The following is a 1,976-nucleotide window of genomic DNA, read 5'->3' as shown; positions in this document are numbered from 1 at the left end:
CCAGAGCCAGCATTACAATGTTCATCAAAACACTCTGAACTAGAAGCGGTGTCTCAAATGGGTGGCCGAACCTAAATGAAAGATACTGGTATAATGATACTGGTACTGATACTGGTATAATGAAAGATTTAGTGTAAGTAAATTGGCAAAAAAAATTAAATTCAAAAATCTCACCAGAATAAAATTCTAAGAACATTGGCAATGAGAAGAGTGAGGCAGACAAGAGTTGAAAAACCTTCTGAATTCCTACTTTTCTGAATATCCAGATACTGGGGTACGTATGGCAGAACTCCACCTAAAACAATGGCGCTCGAAACGGCAAGTTCTACAACATAACCAAACATTATTTTTATTAAAATTGAAAAAAACTATTTAGATACTTATTTTTGTAGTTAATGATTGATTTGTTTAATAAATCGGTTCAATTTTTTAGTTAAATATTAAATTAAATTAAAAATTCTGAAATTTATTTCTAGTTACGAAAAGTGAATTAGACGAAACATTAAAAAATAGGGTTGTACCCTTTTAAATACAAAACAGTAAATCTCATATGCCTAGAATATCAGTTCAAAAGTTTGCATCTAACCTTATAGAAAATATAATTTTTATAATGTTATACCTTTTCATTAATATGAACATTTGTGTTTTTCAACGTTTTTACTAATTTTTCGAGGTTGTTGAAATTTAATTGATTGGCACAGATAATGGGAAATGTGTGGGGCCTTTCTGTGGCGGGTTTGATGTTATAAAGTTAATTTAATTTAATTTCTAAATAGTTTTAAGATAAAAAAAAACAAAATTCGTCAATGAAAATGTGAAGATTAAGTGAAAAAACTTGAAAACAAGTTTGGAAACGCGAGGCTGGCCTTTTAAAATTACATTTCCTACATAAAAACACAGTTTCGCATAGGAAAACATACAAAATGTATGATGAGAAAAAAAACAAGAAACGTACCAAAAAACCGAATAGATACGAATAAGTATATAGAGAGATGTGGGCGTAATTTCGATATTTCGATAGAGGCCGGTACCTGATAATAACGATACTGCTTGCTTTGGAATAATGCATCCCAAATGATCGCATTAAGACCGTCATTATTTTGTTGAGTGTTTTTGAATGAATGAATTAAAGAGTGAATGAATGTGTGAGTGAATGAGTGAGTGAGTGAATGAGTGAAAGTGTGATTGATTGAGTGAAAAAGTGAATGAAAAAACGAATAAACGATTTAAAAAAAATGAATTAAAAGATGATGGAACCATCAGACGAAAGTACAAACGAATAAATGAACAAACGAACGAACGAATGATAATGAATGAAGGAATGAATGAAGGAATGAATAAATGGAGTGAAAAGAAATTTGATCGATAGGTGGCGGTCTCATGGGGGCCATTTGTGGTCAATGAAAATTATTGAGGTGATTGACTGGGCGGTGATCGATGGATGGACGAATAAAAACGAATGAAATGAGATGGACTGAATGTAAAGATAAACGAACGAACAAATAAATGAATGAATGATTGATTGAATGGACGAATGAATGAATGAAAGATTGAAAGAACTAAGAAATGGATGAACGAATGGTTGCAAAAATAATATTATGCTAAAAAGCCTACGGTTGAATCTGTTATTAGTTTGTATAAAAGCACTACTACTAAAACTACTACTACTACTACTATCACAACTACTACAACTACTACTAATACTACTAGAACAACTGCTGCTGCTGCTACTACTACTACGACTACTACTTCTTACGCAACGGTAAGTAATCTAATGACATTATTCCATCAATAGATTTGTAGTAGGAAACGAGGCTTTCAATTCGACTTGCGCTACACTCAAGTAGAGGTGCATGCAAGCACACACACACGCACATCACACACACACATTCCCACAAACACATATGTACGTAGTGCATACAATTGCGTGATCTTCTCTTAAAATACAGGCCAAAGATCGTGAATAAGTGTTATCA

The 1,976-nt window shown here is 32.5% G+C and overlaps 1 protein-coding gene across 1 annotated transcript; it reads right to left on the bottom strand.

Moving 5' to 3' along the window:
* Window position 1: 1 nt before the first annotated feature.
* HELRODRAFT_128239 (hypothetical protein) lies at window positions 2-332 on the bottom strand (the record flags this gene model as incomplete). The annotated part of the gene is made up of 2 exons (XM_009023510.1): window positions 2-71; window positions 175-332. Coding segments are annotated over 2 exons (228 nt in total), but the record flags the coding sequence as incomplete, so codon positions are not given.
* Between the last annotated feature and the right edge of the window lie 1,644 nt (window positions 333-1,976).

Source organism: Helobdella robusta (genome assembly GCF_000326865.2).
Source record: "Helobdella robusta unplaced genomic scaffold HELROscaffold_360, whole genome shotgun sequence".
NCBI classification, from domain to species: domain Eukaryota; kingdom Metazoa; phylum Annelida; class Clitellata; order Rhynchobdellida; family Glossiphoniidae; genus Helobdella; species Helobdella robusta.
Note: the sequence above shows the minus strand (reverse complement) of the source record. Positions and strands in the feature narration are given on the sequence as shown.